The 17,347-nt window shown below is 40.1% G+C and overlaps 1 protein-coding gene across 1 annotated transcript in view; it reads left to right on the forward strand.

The window, feature by feature from the left end:
• Nucleotides 1-11,954, forward strand: part of DLC1 (DLC1 Rho GTPase activating protein) — a gene marked incomplete at both ends in the record, with an annotated part of 199,855 nt that extends 187,901 nt beyond the window's left edge. Inside the window, 10 exons of the mRNA XM_079534612.1 lie at nt 833-2,262; nt 3,283-3,459; nt 5,205-5,364; nt 5,603-5,801; nt 8,140-8,353; nt 8,705-8,819; nt 9,880-10,101; nt 10,784-11,001; nt 11,156-11,329; nt 11,834-11,954. Coding sequence (XP_079390738.1) covers nt 833-2,262; nt 3,283-3,459; nt 5,205-5,364; nt 5,603-5,801; nt 8,140-8,353; nt 8,705-8,819; nt 9,880-10,101; nt 10,784-11,001; nt 11,156-11,329; nt 11,834-11,954 — 3,030 coding nt within the window. The remainder of the gene's footprint in view (nt 1-832; nt 2,263-3,282; nt 3,460-5,204; nt 5,365-5,602; nt 5,802-8,139; nt 8,354-8,704; nt 8,820-9,879; nt 10,102-10,783; nt 11,002-11,155; nt 11,330-11,833) is intronic.
• Nucleotides 11,955-17,347: the final 5,393 nt, after the last annotated feature.

Below are 17,347 nucleotides of genomic sequence, written 5' to 3' on the forward strand. Positions count from 1 at the left end.
GTGATGTGCGTGTAAGTGTGCCCTCAGGCATTACTCGTACATCAAACATAATCAGTGGAGATGCTATTTACAATTTACTTACGTGCTATGCAGCAAGCAAGCTTTTGCTGCTTGCTATCTGTGAGTGTTAAAGTCTGCCCGGAGCAAGACTGAAGTAGAAAGAAACTTTGCAAGACATTCTTAAAATGTTAGCCGCTAGCCTGTGGGAGGAAGAGTGGACCAGGTAGGAGCCTGGAGGCATCAAACTGTAGCAGAGCAAGAGTTTCTTTTGCTGTCTCATCAGTCACAGTGTGGAGGCTTTAAACTTCCCGAATAGGTAAAGAATTAAGCTGCTACAATTCACAACATATGAGAAACATCTCTTAATTGCAAAAAGGAGTATAAACATAGAGCCGCTATCAACAGAGTGTAACTGGAGAGAGTCCAGGGGGACCCCAACCCCGGACTGACTCCAGTTTAAAATTTTATGCATGCCAGGAATTTCCACTGATCTGAAGGCTATCCACTGTGACCAATTAATTAAAAGCCTGTGGATACTAAAGTTTTAAGAAAAGAGCAAGTTAAAGCAGATTGCCTTGTTTGTTTCTTTTTACAAAGCATAAATCCTTTGTATTTTAAAAACTGTTAAAATAAATTGTCTGTCTCATGCAATTTTTTCCTGTAATGGGCTTTATGGTTTAATCTTCTTCTCCCTGAAGCAAGAGACTGTTTTTGCTTTAAATTTGGTGAGAACAAGGTCATGCTTAAATCAGTTTAGTGTGCACTGTATTTAAATGCAATTCTCTGTTTGTAAGTTTGCAAGCAGCACTTTCAGGGCTGTTCTTCTTTGCAGAGTGAAGATTCAGATGAAGACGAACCATGTGCAATAAGCGGCAAATGGACTTTTCAGAGGGACAGCAAGAGGTGGTCAAGGCTTGAAGAGTTTGATGTGTTCCCTCCAAAGCCGGATGTTAACACCTCCTCCTCCCCAGAGGCTCCTCTCCTCCCAAATGCGGCCAGCTGTGAGAGCGTGCTCACCGATCTCAGCGAGCGGCAGGAGGTGGCCTCTATTCTGAGCACCAGCAGCACCAGCAGCCACCATCCAACCCTGCAGAGTGAGGCCTCTAGCACCAGAACAAACTCAGTTGTGAGCATTTGTTCATCCAGCAATTTCGTAGCAAATGATGATTCATTCAGCAGCCTGCCTTTGCCCAGGGAGTTGAATAGCTTCAGCTTCAACACAAAAGCAAATGAGAAGAACACTAAATCTAAAACTAAGAGCCTGCTCAAGAGGATGGAGAGTCTGAAAATCAAGAGCTCTCACCATGGCAAGAACAAAGCTCCTTCAAAGCTTGGCCTTATTATTAGTGGGCCCATCCTGCAGGAGGGCATGGATGAAGATAAACTGAAACAACTTAACTGCGTGGAGATTTCTGCCCTCAATGGCAATCACATCAGCCTTCCCATGGTACGAAAAAGGAGCGTCTCCAATTCTACCCAGACAAGTAGCAGCAGCAGTCAGTCGGAGACGAGCAGCGCTGTCAGCACACCCAGCCCTGTCACGCGCACACGCAGCCTCAGCGCATACAATAAAAGGGTGGGCATGTACCTGGAAGGCTTTGATCCCTTCAACCAGTCAACATTCAGCGATGTGATGGAGCAGAATTTCAAGAATAGGGGAAACTTTGCAGAAGACACTGTTTTTTTTATTCCAGAAGATCATAAGCCTGGCACTTTTCCCAAAGCGCTCTCCAATGGCAACTTCTCCCCAACAGAAAGCAATGCTTCTGTGAACTGGAGGACAGGGAGTTTCCATGGGCATGGCCATCTCACTCTTCAGAGGGAAAACAGTGGAGATAGCTCTAAAGAGCTGAGCATGGGGAAAAGGCGCAACTCTGCTAGCTCACTGAGCAGCCGCCTGAGCATTTACGACAATGTGCCAGGCTCAATCCTGTATTCCAGTACGAGTGACCTGGCTGATCTGGAAAATGAAGACATATTCCCAGAACTAGATGACATCTTGTACCATGTAAAAGGGATGCAAAGAATAGTAAATCAGTGGTCCGAGAAGTTCTCGGATGAAGGGGACTCTGACTCAGCGCTCGACTCCATCTCCCCATGTCCTTCCTCCCCAAAGCAGATCCATCTTGATGTAGATAATGATCGAACAACACCAAGTGACCTTGACAGCACAGGGAATTCACTTAATGAAACAGAAGAGCCCTCAGGGATGCAGGACAGAAGGGACTCTGGAGTGGGCGCATCACTGACACGGTCCAGCAGGTGAGCTTGTGGGACTTAGGGTGGCCCCAGTGAGGTCCCTGTTGGACCAGATGCCTTTGTAGTAGCTGTACTGTGCTTATTTAAGGCCTTCATGCAATACCATCTGAGGCCACTGAAACATACACATGCTCATCCCATTGCCTCCAAAAACAATTAGAACCATGGAAATTATTTGTACAACACTTCTAGAAAAGTGATTCTGACACTTCATAGCTGTATGTTTATATGTTCAACTTGAGTCGTCCTTGAAAAACGGCTTGCTCAGCAAGTCAGTGTTAAGGCACTTGGGGGGAATGGTAATTCTTCAAGCTGAAATGGTGTGTGGGAAGGTGAGGGATCTCAAGTAGGATTATTCGCTTTTTAAATGGGGTAGGAGAACCAGTGGAAGTATGATCTGTTTCTTGTCAGCATGTAGTAAAAACCTTTAGACTGACTAAAAAATTGCACTTTTCAGTAGCAGACTGTTTCCTAATAACATGTCTGGGCATTAAATTTGTGAGGAAGATGGAGAGTGTTTAGTTTCCTTTGATTGCTGCAGCACTGTGGGGGTTTGAGGAAGCTCCAGAGGCCCCCAAGCTCACGTTGGGATTTTCACCATGGCATGGAAGTCTGTATTGTGAATAGAGCAAGGGGCTGAACTCTTTCTAGCTTTGTTTCCAGTTTTTCTTTAAAACTGGTGCAAATAATTTAGGTCATGGTTTCTGCTGTCATTTAGTCGCCTACAGTTGCACGTATAAATTTAATGAGACTTTCAGAAGAGCTTTTAGTTTTCCATTTGACGTGTCTTGAAATCTGGAGCCTTTTATTCTTACAGAGTTGTTTGATTCTGACTTTCTTACTGCTGAAAGGTCTTCTGAGGGGAAAAAAAAATCAATATTATTTGAGGCCTTTAAGGATATCTGATATCAGGATATCAGTTTATGTAGGATAGCTTAACGTGTTCCCATCCACAGACGTTGCAGTGGGTGAGGCAGACATCCTGATGACTAGTCCTTACTCTGTTCTCCATCATCTCCACAGGCACAGGCTGAGGTGGCACAGCTTCCAGAGCTCTCATCGGCCCAGCCTCAGTTCAGCCTCACTGCAGATCAATTGCCAGTCTGTGGCACAGATGAACCTGCTGCAGAAGTACTCACTGCTGAAGTTAACTGCTCTCCTGGAGAAATACACGCCTTCCAACAAGCACGGCTTCAGCTGGTAAGGGCACAGTGCCATGTGTAGACAGGCCATCTGTCTGAGCACAACAGTTTCACTAGTCCTAGGCAACTTCTGGAAACATACAAGTCCCTCTGTCCCACTTTTTCCATATTTGCCTGTCTTCCTTCAGCCTATGCTGACAGTATTTCTGGTTTCCTTAGACAGTGCTAACATCATTAACCCTTTAGGTAGGGCAAATCTCGTTAGGATTGAGAAGCATGCTCATAAGAACATATAGAAGAATAATAGCAGTGAGGCAGAGGCCAGCTTTCTATGCAGGAAGATGTCTGCTTTCCATAGCAAAAGAAGGCCTGATGGCATATAGAGACACTTATTGAGTGCCTTGTTATCTTATTATCCAACAACTATCTATTTTTTTTTGTAGCAAGCCATTTCTGCTGTGTCCAGGTGTTTGTAACCAAGTTGAGTGTGGGTTTTTGGTTTTTGTGTGTTGAAAGAATGAAATAGAAAGCTCTTTTATTATTCTATCTGTAGTGTAGCCCGTGTAACCTTCAGGCTGCAAAAGACGCAATAAAATTTTTCTTCTCCCTACCACAGGCCAGCCTCCTCCCTTCCCCAGGAGTCATAGAGAGTATTTAGCTTCAGCATCAAAGTACCTCCTGTTCAAAGGCTGTTATTATGTCAGCCTTTCTAAATACAGAAGTTGTTTGTTCTGAAAGACAGAAATAAGTATTGACCAGTTATCCCTGCATGCTTCAGATTCTCAGTGGAGATCGCAATGTGTTTTTTCACATTCCTTTGGCATGTTTTTTGACAAAGCAAGTATTATTCATACATATATCAATAATGCCCTAAACTTAACTGTATGGCAATACAAATTGGTTCTATTTTCCTATTTAACAGATTAGTCAGCTGTAAATATAATGCAGTGTTTGTATAGCTGTACTGTGTTTTGAAATATTAAATAGGTCTCCCTGTTCACTATGGCTACCATGTCCTATTAGGTGTTGTACCATATATTAAGTTTTCTTCTTGTTTAGGAAAATGAACTCAATATTCTCACGTTTTAATAGTTTTGGGGTTTTTTCCTTCATGAAAATAACACTTGGGAACTTAGGGATAAATCATTCTTTTGTACTTAGTAACTTTTTCCTTGGAGTCAAAAGCAAATGGAAAGACCTGTCATTGAAACTGGAGTAGGAAGTAGGAGTAACAACAGTTACTACTCCCTGACAAGGAGAGAGGTCCCTCAAAGGGGTTGTTTATAGAGCTGAAGTTTTTAGCTAATGAACTCAAATATATTACATCAGTTTCTGCTGTTATGCACTCTGGTGGGTGATGGACCCAGTTAGAGGACTTTGCAGAACAAGTAGTTGACATACAAAAGCTCATTGTACAAATGTCCATCTTTCTTGAAACCTAAAGAAGCAGTGTTATAAGGGGTCACTGACCACAGGATTTATTTTGACTCCTTTGCAGTTCAGTCTGGCCCCTGCAGTTTTACCCTGTAGCTTTTGTCCTACTAATATTGGTAGAATAGAACCACATTAATACTTACAGGCAGAATATTGCCCTGAATTTCAAGCTTTTCTCTTAGAGAAACTGTTCTTTCCCTATTCCAGTACCTGAATGAATTAGCTTGTTTATATTCTCAATACTTTTCATATTATTCATCATACTAAAATGTTTCATTTATTTCACTTACTTTTTGCATTACCGGAAATCCATGAGATAAATGGTTGACAGAGGTTTAATTCAATTTTGTAATTTCTTTTACTTAATAGGGCAGTACCAAAATTTATGAAAAGGATAAAGGTGCCAGACTATAGGGACCGAAATGTATTTGGAGTACCACTGCAAGTCAACGTCCAGCGCACCGGGCAGCCCCTTCCACAGAGCATTCAGCAAGCCATGCGGTACCTCCGTAACCACTGCCTGGATCAGGTGGGTTTTGCTCTGCTCTCTCCTCTATACATTCAGCACCTATTCCTAGTGTTCTGTTAGTTTTTTCTTGTTCTTTGGTTAGACTGAAAAAGTAGACTCAGAATAAAATGAGCAATTCAAGAAAAAGCTTTCCATGAAATGACAATGCATACGTAAGAGGTTGAAGAACATACTTAAATTTCAAATTTGCTAGACTCAATGTAAATGTATTTACTTTTCCATATACAAATATGTTTAGGTTGGACTATTTAGGAAATCTGGAGTAAAATCAAGAATTCAGGCTTTGCGTCAGATGAATGAGAGTTCAACGGACAGTGTCAACTATGAAGGCCAGTCTGCCTACGATGTAGCAGACATGTTAAAGCAATTCTTCCGTGACCTGCCCGAGCCTCTCATGACCAACAAGCTCTCTGAGACCTTCTTACAGATATATCAGTGTAAGTACTGAGATTTCTAAAGCTAGATGACAAATTGTCATTTGTGTAGAAAAGGCAGAAATTTCTGGGCACTACACATGTTGTGTATGCTGATCTTTGTCTTTTTGTAGTAGCTATTGTATTACAGGCTACCACATAAGGAACTAATTTCATATTCTGTTTGCGTAATGATTTACTGGAGAAGTTCTTTTCATTTCACCTTTCTCTGGTGAACAAATAAATTCTCCATTGCTTGCTGTAGAGTTTCCTTTCTTTTTTGAGTTTCCTTCATATTACAGTATATTTTCAAGTTAGATCTGATGTGTCTAAGTAGAGGAGATGTGCAAAGAGTACATTAACAATCTGGAGCTTTTGAGTTGTTTTTTGTTATTTTTCTAAAAGCAAGATTGCCATAATAGTCTGCTTTCTTTTAATTCGTATTTGTTCTTCACCATCATTTTTTAAAACAATCTTTTAAGTTGAAAGCTTTTCCATTACTAATTTTTAGCTACCTTACCAATGGGTACCAAAACCAGAATGTTCTTAGAATAAATGGCATCAAAACATGTATTTATCAACACACCTGAAATTATTATCTTTCTGGGGTGACAGATCCACTTCCAGCAAGGGAGACATTCTTTATTGTGAGTGAAATAAATCAAGTTCTGCATAGATGACTGTTTTGTGCTTTCCAAACAACATATTGCCCTTCAAATGCTATTTCAAAGTTGTTACATTATAGGAATACTTTAAATGCTTTTTAAAAAGCATTTTATAAAATGGCCAAAGATGAATTAATGTTTGGTGACCAGGACCCCAAAGCTTCTTGAATTATTCATGGAGATCCAAACTGATGCAATGCAGGCACTTTGCTGATCCTGTTTCTTTTTCTAAGGCCAATCCAGCTCTCTCCTCATGTATTCTTCCCATGGTAGCCTAGCTACAACACAGCTCACTGCAAAAACACTTTCCTTGAGCCACTACAGTATTTTGTGCCTTCCCCTATGATTATGGTGCAAATGGTTTATATCATCCAGGAACTTCCCTCAGACCTCCGGAGGTGGAGGTGACAGTTTAAAATAAAAACATACACATACATACTGTTATTTCAGAGCACACTTTTGTGTTGGTGTTGTTTCAATTCCCAGGAAAGCTTATGGAAAAATCGAATCAGACTCTCCACTTCCTTGCATATTAAGCAGCAACTCTTTCTGGTTAGTGCCAGAAAAAGCTTGACACAGAATCACAGAAGTATCTGTTCCTTTCCTTTCACAGTATGTCTGAGCAATCCCCAGAGGTGGTCGGGAAGTATTCTCTCTGAGCAAAAAGCCTTAAAGCAACTGTAAATTTTGCTTCCCTACAAAGGACAAATTTTCTCTTTGCTTTAGAGTTACGCACCAGGCTGCACTCTGGAATTGCCCATACATGGCTTAAATGTGTTTTGAGCTGATTTAGGAGACAGCATGAAGAACAGTCAATTGCTTTCTAAACTCAGTGCTGGCCTTATGAAATTGCTGAAGCCCAAAGCAAATTTTCAATTAAATATCTGGTTAGCAATGCATGTATTATGGGGCGTGCAGTCAGGGCAGTGTGGAGCTAATGATACAAGTGCTTCAGGACTTAGACTCTCATGTTGTCTTCGGGAATGGATGGCTTGTTGGAAATCCCTTTATAAGAAGCAGATCTTGTCTGGGTTATTTCATTATTTGTTCCCTTCAAGTTTGGAGGAGAAGGCCTTATATAAAGACACACATCAAATTTTTCCAATGGGTGTTTGTTTTTAGTAACCAAGGAGCTGTTTAATGGTATGGGGCTCCACAGCATTGACTTTCTTTTTCCACTGCATGACTTTGAATGATTTGCCTGATAAAGCAACACAGTGTGTTTGGTAAAGCACTTTCTGTCTATTTCATGACATCATTGTTAGAAAGGTTTGCTAGCCAATTTATTCAATTAATTCACTTTTTCTAAAATGCATTAATGTTTTTAATTTCTTTAAAAGCCAAAGAATTTCTAAATCGGCTGGACTGTTTGCTTGTTCACTGCCCGAGTCCAGGATTCTGTCATTTTAGTGCATCTGTGGGAGCAAGTAGCTGTGGAAATTAAATCTAAAATTAACTCTGGCCTAGGCACAACTTCTTCTTGCTTGCATTTCTTGTGAGGCAGGAAATTACTGAGGGTAGTTAAACTAGTGGGTTAAAAAAAATTCCTTCGTGTTTCCTATGAATGGTATGCATCCTGAAGGAAATCGCTTCAAACTTGAGTTAAATATTTGAAGCTGGAGTTTGCTTTGGGATATATTCATGCTGTGTGTGTGGAAAATCAATGGGCTGATGAGAGAAATACTAATATTCTGCAGATGTGCCAAAGGATCAGCGTCTCCAGGCTATCAAGGCTGCCATTATGCTTTTACCTGACGAGAACAGGGAGGTCCTACAGATTCTTCTCTATTTCCTGAGTGATGTCACAGCTGCTGTGAAGGAGAACCAGATGACACCAACAAACCTGGCGGTGTGCTTAGCACCTTCCCTCTTCCATTTAAACACCCTCAAAAGAGAGAATTCTTCCCCAAGGTATGTCTCTGGAGAGCACAGCTTGTTGCTTCCAGTCCTGTTGACCCTTTTGATCACCTTGAACGCCTCAGAAGGCATCAAATGTAGAACAGTCCTGTGACCCTACTTTTTTACAGGTGTGGTGAAATACTAGCAATTTCACAAAAGGGTAGTAACTGGGGAATGCCAAAAGCAAAGTTTAATGGGAATAGCAAGAGAAGTCGATAACAGCATGCCAAAATCTGGTCCCAAGCAGCACTGCTCTACACTACCAGGACATTCTGGAATGTGGCTGTTTTCTTACCAAATATCTCTCTTGCTCTGCATTAAATAACTGGATTTGTGTGTGTGTGTATTCTTCTTCCTGTGAAGGGTGATGCAAAGAAAACCAAGTCTGGGAAAACCTGACCAGAAAGACCTAAATGAAAATTTGGCTGCAACCCAAGGGCTAGCCCATATGATTGCTGAATGCAAGAAGCTCTTCCAGGTAAAATACATCTGCAAAATCAATGGGTGCAATATTGGGCAATATGGCTTAGGTCTGAAATATAATAGAAAGTTTCAAATGTCTCTTTATTTTAATAAGGATTAGTATGTGATAAATAACCTTTTAAAAAACTTTGCATCCTGGTCTGAGCGCACACGTGAATCTGAAGGAGTGCCAAGAAGGTTGTTTTGCTGACATGGGTGCTTAATAAACTCAAGACAGTTTTGGGGTCCAGGACATTTTTGTTACATGAAGGCTTCGTTTGAACCAGGTCTTCCAGTTTTTATTGTGTGGCCATGAGGATCTGTGAGCTTCGGCTCTAATTACAAAGCACAAAGCTGTTTCCAAGAGTTCCAGTGTTTGCTTTATATTTAAATTCCCAAGAGAGAGCAAGTCTAGGCCACAAAAGCATTCTAAACTGTAATACTCTCAGACCACCGGTTGGAAGGTCTGTAACAACTAAGGCATGCTCCCTCTGGGGCCCAGCATGGAGAACTAGACAAGTCTGCGTTCTGGTTTTCCTCACTGTCATCAAACCTTTTCAAAGCCCACAACTGAAGGCATGCCTGTCTCTCCTCTTATAGCTGACTATTGCCCCTCCTTCAGCCAGTCTGCAGGGTAAACTTTGCTGTGGGATTGAGTCTGAGTTGTGTAGCAAAGAAGGGATACTCCATGGGGGGGAGAGGGGGAAGAGGCATCCTGTAATTGAGAGACTAATTTGCATCAAATCAAGGTCACAGAGACACAAACTTAACTTCAGTATTGCTTCACATTGAGTTCTAGACCTGACAAATATATCTTTTAGAATACAGTTGGTATGCTAGCTCAGGTAATTAGCAGATATAATTACGTACACATACTTACACAAAAACCTCTCTAGGCATCTCATTCTCAACCACAGTGTGTGACTACTGCCAACTTTAGAGTGAAGGGAACAGTGAGCATCTTATCAACAGAACATGATGCATAGCCATCCTTTGGTGACTGTGAAACTGCAATACTAACTCTGGGATTTATGGAGAGAGCTGCAAGAAGATGATTTGTCCTTCTCATCCTTCAGATACCTGAAGAAATGAGCCAGGGCCGGAATTCGTACACAGAGCAGGACCTCCGTCCCCTCAGCCTGGAAGAGCTCCGGGGCAGCAGCAGCACCATGGAGCCCTCTGACTACCACTGCTACCTCCAGGACTGCATGGATGACTTGCTGAAGGAAATGAAGGAGAAGTTTAAGGGCTGGGTCAGCTGTTCCACCTCAGAGCAAGCAGACCTGGCCTACAAGAAGGTACGCACACTAACTCGCTCCACCACTCTGCTTTTTAGTGCATCATCTCTAATATAAGCTAGCTTTTGGTGTAGATATAACACTCGGTTCAGTGCACATCTTTATTTAGTGGGGATAGATTTGAGAAAAAATAATAATCTTTTGACACAATTGCACACCATCTATAAACAACTTGTCTTTCAGCAGCAGTCAGCGAACATGCATTGAATGGAGTTCTTGTGTTTATATAGCCCAGGAATGTTCACTGCATTGCATTTACACACCCTCACTCACTTGCGCAAAGCCTTGACAGGCCAACTTTTGTTATGCAGGCAGTGGGAACAAAGTTTCTCTGCTCTGATCTTGCACAGCTCAGAACTAGCAGATGGAGATATGTTTCAATCAGATTTGAACTAGGATATTTTAAGAAAAATGAACTGGGAAAGTTAGGGTATTTTTTTTTTGTAGTACCACAATTGAACAGTAGTTCATAGGAGAGGACATAACTATAACTTAAAAATACTTTGGAAGTCAGCTTGCAAATGCCTTTTGCTCGTAGGAAAACAACCTCAGTCTGAAATTCCAACAACCTTAGTACAGTATATGTGTGCATTTGTGTGTGTATATTTAATTTGCTGTATTTATCCAACAGTATAAAATAAAAAGAAAATGTAAAACTGAGGACTATGCTCATTTTCCCTAGGCATGTGAAGGTCCCCCACTCCGATTATGGAAAACTACCATTGAAATTGCTGCTACACCAGAAGAAGTTTTAAATCGTTTACTTAAAGAGCAGCATCTTTGGGATGAAGATCTTATAGACTCAAAAGTAATTGAACCTTTGGATAGTCAGACAGATATATACCAATATGTCCAGAACAGCATGGCTCCTCACCCAGCCAGGGACTTTGTCATCTTAAGGTAAGAGATTTTTATGCTGTAGCCACAAACCGTGTCAACAGAATCTCTGTAGAAAGCATGTTATGTAATTAAAAAAAACCTGTTTATGTTCAGTTTGAAGTATGTTTGTTAAATGTCTGTCAAAGACAAGATGTTTTTTCTTCCTTTTTCATAGAACGTGGAGGACAAACTTTCCCAAAGGAGCTTGTGTGCTTTTAGCAACTTCAGTGGATCATGACCGTGCTCCAGTGGCGGGTGTCAGAGTCAATGTGCTCCTGTCTAGGTATCTGATTGAGCCCTGCGGGTCAGGAAAATCTAAACTTACCTACATGTGCAGAATTGATTTAAGGTATGGATTTCTATTTTTGTCCTTTTGTGCTGCTAACGTGTATTGTATAGTGCCAAATTTAGGCAGTGCAGCAGGCTGCAGCTTAGTCTATAGTGCATGCACGTAGAACTCTGAGAGGTCACAGAAGATTATCCTTTGTACATGTCTAATAGCAAGGAGGGTTTGTTACATTACAAACCCCCAGTCTGTGTTCCAACATAGCTGTTGGTATATAATCCCACCACTTTATCTGCCGGTTGTATTTATTTGAATGCAAGTACATGTTAATGTTAAGTCAATTAATGAAGCAGACCAAATTCTCACAAAACTTCAATTAACTTTTTGCTCACTGCAGCAAATTCATTTTAGAGCAAATCTGTGTATTAGCAAGGCTGAGCTGAGCAAGTAAGCAGTAATATAGAGATTTCACAGTCAGGTGTTAAACCAGCTCCTTCGGTATTTGAAAAGAAAAATGTGTGCAGTGTTGCTGATACTTTCTTCATTGTTTTTTTCCCCATCCATTAGGGGTCACGTGCCAGACTGGTACACCAAGTGTTTTGGACACTTGTGTGCATCTGAAGTAGTTAAGATACGAGACTCTTTCACTCATCAGAGTCTTGAGAACAGGGAAATAAAATGCAGGTGACTACTGAAGAAGAGGAACGGCTGTGCACTCCAGACCTCAGCAACATAGATGTTACACAAAACAGAGGCTCATCTGCTGCAGATCATCTGTAAGTCATGTCATGAAGGGATGACAGCATGAGACTGTGAGCATTGACTGTGGCCATACCATACACTTTAAAGCTGCTTCCTGTCTGTTTAAGGTCTATAGTGTAGGCCTTGACTGGAATACATAGGAGGACTGTACAAAAAAAAAAAAAAAAAAAAAAAAAAAAAAAAGTATTGTACTATTAGGTGGTTTGAATTGCTTCTGAGAAGCAAAATTCTTTAGATGCAAAATATATTATGAAATATGGTGAAGGCTCATCATTCCCATGTGAAATGCTTGGCTTTATGTACATACCCATGTCATTTTATTTCTAGTGTGTTGAGGGACTTATGTATCCACTGGAATAGTTGGTACTCTTCAATGTGTTCTCACTGAGATAAGCAGAGAAAGGTCTGCACAGAGATTAAAGAGTGAATGAGTGTATTGATGGTTGAAAGGACAGTAGAAGTTGAACTTGAAATGTGTCTGGTACACTGATAGGCAGCCAGGATGGATTTTAGTATACTGGATACAGTTGCCTCTCCTGTGGACCAGGAGTAGCCATCCTTCCCATTTGTCCATTCTGCATTCTGCTGAGCTCTAACACTGTTAAAACCCTTATACAGATGTTACAGTAGGCTTGCTCTGGCTACTGTTCACTCCTTATCCAAATGATCTTTTGGGAGTGAAGGCAATTCTATATTAACTTTAAGTAAATAAATATACTTTGAAACAACATAGCAGCTTAGAAATGAAATGCCTACTTAACAAGCAAGAGAGCTGGTAGTGTCAATTGTTATATTGCCAAAAAATATTTGTAGATTTTTACCCTCATTAAGTATATGTATGCGTTTTAATGAGCCGTTAAATATTTTACCATCTTCTAATAGCTCAAGAGGAAAAATTAAACACTGGAGTCACAGGACTCTTGCAGCAGCAGATGGAGTGAGTTGGGTAGAAGACTTGTAAGAGTTTGCTCCCTTTCTCTCTCTCTCTCTCCTTTGCCTGTTTTCTTAAAAGCTGCACACTAACATGAACAGAACCTGAACGTGAGCAATTTAGAGGGGTTCGGTTGGGGGCAGAGGGAAGGGGGGGGATTTTGTCTTGGGTTTTATTTGCTTTTAATTCCTTTGGGATATCCCCCCCCCACAGCCCTAACAAAGTATATGAACTGTAAGAAGTATTGAGGTCCTACAGAAAGATGTTGTTCAGTAGGTGCTACTGTAAAGGTGAGGTGCAGTATTAAGTGACACATGTATTTTGTGGCAAGAGTATGAATGAGTGGAAAGATGGAATTTTGACTGAGACTTTGTTACCATTGTCAGTATTATTTTAAGCTTTCTGATGAAGATTTTTTTAATTAATTATGGCAAATAATGTAGTACTTCCAGTAATAGTGTTCCTCATGAGTAGGAAAACCTTGTATATTCTTCTACAACAAACACTTCTGAATTTGTAAAATTGTATGTTGTACATACCATTCTATTGTAAACATGTATACTTGCCCACAGCGTACTGTCAAACATAGATAAAGCATGGTAAAGATTATTTAAAATATACCTGTATTTATACCTCAGATATTCTTTTTGGGTTTTTGTACCTCAATATGTTTTCTATTGTAAATGTGCTTTACACAACTATGATGTAAGTGAGAGAAAGGAAGATGTTTAACTTGCTATAGATGTCTGTACAGAATATATCCAATAAGTGCACTATTAAATGTTTGAAAAAAGATCGTTGTAACATTTATATTTTTTTCCACATCCTTTTTTCTCCTCCTGCCTTGAGCCTATTTCTGCAAGCTGAATCAATACCCTCACTGATTTCTCCAGCCCTTTGAATTCCTGCTTTATGGGGTATGGGATCAGCTGGAAGTCCTCCTTTCCTCCTTCCAGTTCCCCAGCTTTCAAAGTCCCAACTAATCACCATCACCTATCTTTCTTGTCTACAAATACATGCACTATTACCATTCGGTATGGGAGGGATGATTCAGTGTTGGTTTACTGCATGCTGAAGCTAATTCTAGTATCAGAACATTGTGTTGTTGGTTGTTTTTTTTTTTGTTTGTTTGTTTTTTTAAGCTGAATGGATCTTACTGTAATGCTGCGACCAAGGCATCTAATGACCATAGTGATGATGACATGCAGTACTGTGTAGTAATTGACATCATACAATTCAAATTATTGTCTATGTTCATTCAACATCAAATCAATTTGAGGTACACAATAGCCATCTCCATCCCTTGTTAATGGCAACCCCATGCTGCATAGAGCCAGTTTGATGTGCTTCACAATGTTGAAATTCAGTACTGCCTTCTAAAAAATTTAAGTAGGAGAGTAGAAGGTTTTTGTTTTGTTTTGTTTTTAAACTATCATTCTTCAATTACATAAATAATCACTGGCCTTCATCTTACATACAGAAAGCCATGTCACTGACACATAGTCAGGGCACCAAAGTAAGACTGGTAGATGATACAGAACAGTACCAACCAATCCCTGGGTAGAGCAGGACCTGCTATACCTTCACACCAGTTTATGCAAGGGGATTGTTAGCCTGCATGTAGTATCCATAGCTCAGGCTAAGATACTTTCTGCTTAATATATCTGAAAATTAAATGTTATACATAGATGTTCTTCCTCAGTGCCAGAAGCACAGGTTCCCAATCATTGAGAATGAAATAAAGATAATGGTTTAATTTACCAATGCATTTAATTTGCAAAGACAAAATACTCGTTTCTCATCTGTCAGTGCAGAATTATTTCATTTCTCTAGGAGAAGAAAAAGTATTAATAAACATCCAAAATCCTAACTAGTATAGCACTGAAAGTGAAGTACTGTTATTACTGATGATAATAGAAAACTTGCAACTATTCTTCTTTTGCATAAGTGCACTATCCAAGCCTGGAGGCTTGCTCACTTCCCCCTCCCCATTACCCTGATTGCCGGAGGCTTCCTGAGTTCTTGTAAGAAATGAATTTCCAAGCTGAGGCCAGGAACTCTAAAATGCAATGTAGGGTGGGAAAGAAATCTAAGCAGAAAAAGATCCCATGAAAAGAAATTAGGACACTGAAAGGGTACGTTTACGCAGAAAGATTCAATATACATAATCCAGCCACTAGACAAGAGGTAGTAAATGTCTACTAGCACTGGAAGGTCATAAAAAACACAGAAGAAGAGTTCAGACTGCCTGAGTGGGTGTATAAGTTGGGATAAAAAAAAAATTGTTAATGGAAAATCTGAAGCAGGAGAAAAGGAAAAGACATTTTCCACACAGCAAGAGGTCTTTGAGGCTGTGGGACAATCTCTCCCTGAGAGGCAAGAGCATAAGTCATCTAAAACTGTGCAGTCTAAAACTCTGGAATCATTCCTTTACTGACTTCCATAAAGTATTATGAAGGCCTAAGAGAGATCATCTGACCATTATTTGACACGATTACAGGATTTGCAGACCACCAGTTTTCATCTGTAAGCGTTGAGTAACACTATTCCCCAAGTAAGAAATAACAGTGTCAATAATAAAGTCACTTTGATGTAACATTTATTCTGGAAGTTGCTAATGAGCACATCTTTCTTGCAGCTTATGTTTTGCAGAAGTGGATTTTTGTTTAAGAATGAAGATAGAGTGCCTCCGTTCTACATGCCAGGAACATAACGATCACCGCAGGACTCAGTCAGTCAGGTTGATGGTTGGACTTGATGACTTTTTCAAGGTCTTTTTCATCCTAGATTATTCTATAGGCACATTACCTGAGCAGTGGGACTATCTTTTGGTTTTCTAACATTCACTCAAAGCCTATCCCAATTAGGAAGATCTGTTAGCATGTTTTGTTCGTGCAATGCCTGTGGTGAAAGAATATTACTATTCAAATATATTCTATATATATATATATATATATAGAATATATATAGAATATCAAAAAGTAGAATGCTAGAAGTGCTAGTGCAATTGAATTACATTACACACATTCCAGGGAGCTAGATTAAATAACATTTTCCACAGTATGACTGACCACAATTTGTTGAGATAAGCCCATTTTAAGCATAAATTCAGGACAGCATAGAAGTGAGGGACAAGGTTTGGGGGTCTTGTGCCTCATCATTAGAACTGCTGGAAGGCTTCCAGTAAATGAAAGGGTAAATTCAAAAAAGCTTGGTTCCAGTTAAATCATTTGAATGTCACTTTAGACAACTGTTATCTTTTAAATACACCAGCTAGAAGCAGAAATAGATTGTGTTCACAGCACAGCTTAGAATAAGATGGAGTGCAGGGTGTCAGCAACTGCAGAGGGGTTCTTCTGGAAAGACGACGAAGAGCCAGCTGGCCAAACATTTCTGACACTTCTAGTATCCCAGTAAGCTTCAGAGCGTTCTGGAATATTTATTCACAACAAACCAAAAGGTCACTTCTTCAGAATTCTCTATTGTGTCAAGTAAACAGTTCAAAGAAAATATATTAAGGTCAGGGTACAGTTGTCATCTGATTAAACATATAATCTTCACCTAAAATATAGTTTAACTAACCCTCACTGCACAGCTAGCAATGTCCCTTGTAGGCCACCTTATTCCCTACTTGAGACATCTGTATGATTGAGCATATTTTAAGTACTCCATTTACACATTTGAAAAGGAACAGAGACACCAAAAAATCCTCATTTTATGTCAGTCATCTCCAGCAGTATTTACTTTTCTCATTTCATTTCTCCAAGTATTTGCCAGCACCACAGCAGTACAACTGAATCTCTACAGAGCACCCATGAGGATTTCACTGGTGTGTAAAAATGTTGGTGGGTTGTTTTTTTTTTCCGTCAGAACAATTTTGCAGTCTCTGTCCTTATTGTCAAAAAGGATAAACAGAAAAACAGTTTTGAAGGCCTTCCTTGTTAGTCTTTTTAAAAAGAAAAGGTGCTCCATTATGTTACCCTGTCTGGAAGACAGCACTTGCTCTTCCTCTACATAGGCACTGTGTTCTAGTACCTGAAGCCTGGGAAGAACAGATAGCAGGTGCCAAAAATGCAGAATTCTAGTTCTGTGACTACAGCAGTGGTGAGGTATCCACCTTCCAGAAAGGAGAGAAGCAAACCAAAGCTGAGGATGCTCAGTCATACACAGCAAGAACTGCAATTATCATCCTCAAGGGCATTCCTTTTCTGTTCCATGCTCCTTATCAGATCAAATGCCACATGCAGCATAGAAACGTAGTCCTATTAACTTTGGCATAGCATTTGATTAAAATGGAAATAAACTACATTTAGAGGGGAACATAACCACTTATGCATGGATTCCAGAACTGTCACAGCGCTCAGCAGCATTGATGTTACACTCTGCTT

The sequence above is a fragment of the Tetrao urogallus genome, assembly GCF_951394365.1.
Source record: "Tetrao urogallus genome assembly, chromosome: 4".
Taxonomy (NCBI): Eukaryota; Metazoa; Chordata; class Aves; order Galliformes; family Phasianidae; genus Tetrao; species Tetrao urogallus.